This window comes from Nicotiana tabacum, chromosome 16 (genome assembly GCF_000715075.1).
Source record: "Nicotiana tabacum cultivar K326 chromosome 16, ASM71507v2, whole genome shotgun sequence".
Lineage (NCBI taxonomy): Eukaryota > Viridiplantae > Streptophyta > Magnoliopsida > Solanales > Solanaceae > Nicotiana > Nicotiana tabacum.
Window position 1 is genome coordinate 6,305,076 of NC_134095.1, and position 2,314 is coordinate 6,307,389.

Genomic DNA, 2,314 nt, shown 5'->3' on the forward strand with positions numbered 1-2,314 from the left:
GGTCAAACTAATTGTTGTAATTCTTCTTCCATGGAAGCTTCTTCAAATATGTATATGTTGTCAAACTTGGCTTCAATTCCATATAGATATATTCTCCTCCATATATTCTACATTGCCTCGCCGCCTATGGCGAAGTGGAAGTCAAAGGAATAGCATTAGTAGATGTACCAAACCCCTAAAGATAGATTCACATTGGAAATCATTCGTCAACTTGTGATAATTAAGTTCATTAATTTCGTGTTTTAATTATTCGGCCTAACTGTAATAATATTCTCGAGAATCTCTTAGTTTCTGCTAAACCCTTCAATCACTTTAAAATTTGTTTTGGTACAAATTTGGTATTTGGTTGATAAGTGGAAAATATTTTCTGAAAAATCATACTAGTATCTTGAAAATTAGTAATAATAGTTTGCAAATAGAATTGCGTTTTGATGAAATTTTTGAGTATTAAAGATTGATATTTATATTTAAGTGTTTGTTAGAATAAGTTATGATATGAAATTAAAAGTTAAGAGAGTTGCAACGAATTTAGTCACTCAGTTCTGTCCATGAGTGTTGAAAGTCATCTTTTCTCTTTTTGATGAAAAATATTTTCGTAAAAGTTAGCTTCTAGATAATCAAACAGCAACGAATAATCTAATCACGTAAAGTATTTTTTTGAAAAATGAAAATCTGGTTCAAAATTAAAGATGAAGAGAAGACGAGATCAAAGAAATGGATAACTTACAATCATTTAGTTACCCAGGCTAGAGCATAAAAAGAGCCAAGAGGATACAGAAGAGATAAAACAAAAGAATTTACATATACAGCAAATAACAAAAGAACCATATTGAACTCAGTTGCATTCATGTCCTTACATTTCCTTCTTCCTCAGAGGCGGACCTATGCTTAGAGCAATTGAGGTCACCGAACTCCGTTAACTTGGCAGAAATTTTAAATATATACGTATTTATGTGGAAAACAGTCGTATATTTTACTTGGAATCCTTAAGATCAAAAGTTAGATGACAGTATGCTCGTGTGCCCCGGCACCTTCAAATCCTGGGTTCGGCTTTGCTCACAACTGACTTATTGCTTGTTTGTGAAGTTACAAAATCTCCAACTTCAGAAATCGACGAAGCAGCAACATGAAAGTAATTTTCTCTAATCAAATAATACGTCTTTACATATGATCTCAAGAATATCAAAAGCACAAAGCTATTGAGTACTGAGTTAAAAAACCAAGCTCCCATTCCATTGCATCCGCCTTTATAAAAATGCAACAGAAGAACTCCAATATGACAAACCAAATTACAGCCTAAGAAAACCAAATGACAATTCATCACAAACGGAAATCGGGCCCTCCGAAACCCGATCTCAGTCCAAAAACGGTACCCGTAAACCAAAGTGAAAACCAAAGTCATTAGTAAAATTGCTATGACTTGAAATGATTGTGAAAATTCAAGCCAAAGAAATGACATGCAAATGAGAATTGAGTGGTTAAATAGTTGAAAAAAGGAGAGCGTACGACGTCGTAGGATGGTAAAAAACGTGCGAAAAATGTGAAGGAAGCGAGAGAGGTAAAAAACATATGACCAGAAGAACACGCGCCCTGAAGGGCGCGTACCTATAGGGAAACAAAGGAGCCATTGAAACGGGGTTTTAGAACGCTGCCATATCCACCGCGTGTCACGGATTTCTGCGGTGGCGGAGGAGAGGATTCCGAGGAAGATTGTGGCGGAGATGAGGGACATGGCGAGGCTGTGAAGGGCGGGGATGGGTCCAAGCGGTATGGGGCGGCGCCGCCCTATGAAGAGGAGGAGAAGAAGGTGGAGGGTGGCGGAGGTGATTATATAAGTGGAAATAGAGATTATGAGAAATGACCAAGTTGACCCCCACATTATTGGACTCCATTGAAATGCAACAATTGATTTTTGTTCTGCTAACCAGTAGTTGATTCGTTTTATTGTTGCTGCTAATAAACTCATGTTCATTTTTGAACTGCAGATTTTGAATTAATAGGAGATGACAATCTTAGAAATTTTTGTTCATTATAACCTGTGGGCTAGCTCATTAATCTATTAAATAAGTTATTCCTACTACTAAATGGATTAAAAGCGTGGAAATTTCAAACCGAATTTATCATTTATAGACTATGGTTTATCTAGAAGTCTTTTCTATTTTTGCTGTTGAGGCGTTTGACTTTGACGTTCCTCGAAGAAAATAATTTTTGCAAGGTAAACTTTCTTGTTTTTTTGAATTTAAGTTAAATTCACATATAAGTTACTCATTTATGTTAGTTATTAATTAGTATATATTCATAAAATTATTATTTT

At 35.3% G+C, this 2,314-nt stretch overlaps 1 protein-coding gene across 1 annotated transcript; it reads right to left on the reverse strand.

Moving 5' to 3' along the window:
- Positions 1–677: 677 nt before the first annotated feature.
- Positions 678–2,049, reverse strand: LOC107803417 (fatty acid elongase 3-like). The gene has a single exon (XM_016627133.2). The coding sequence runs from the start codon at positions 1,970–1,972 to the stop codon at positions 1,034–1,036; it is 939 nt and encodes a 312-aa protein (XP_016482619.1). The 5' UTR covers positions 1,973–2,049; the 3' UTR covers positions 678–1,033.
- Between the last annotated feature and the right edge of the window lie 265 nt (positions 2,050–2,314).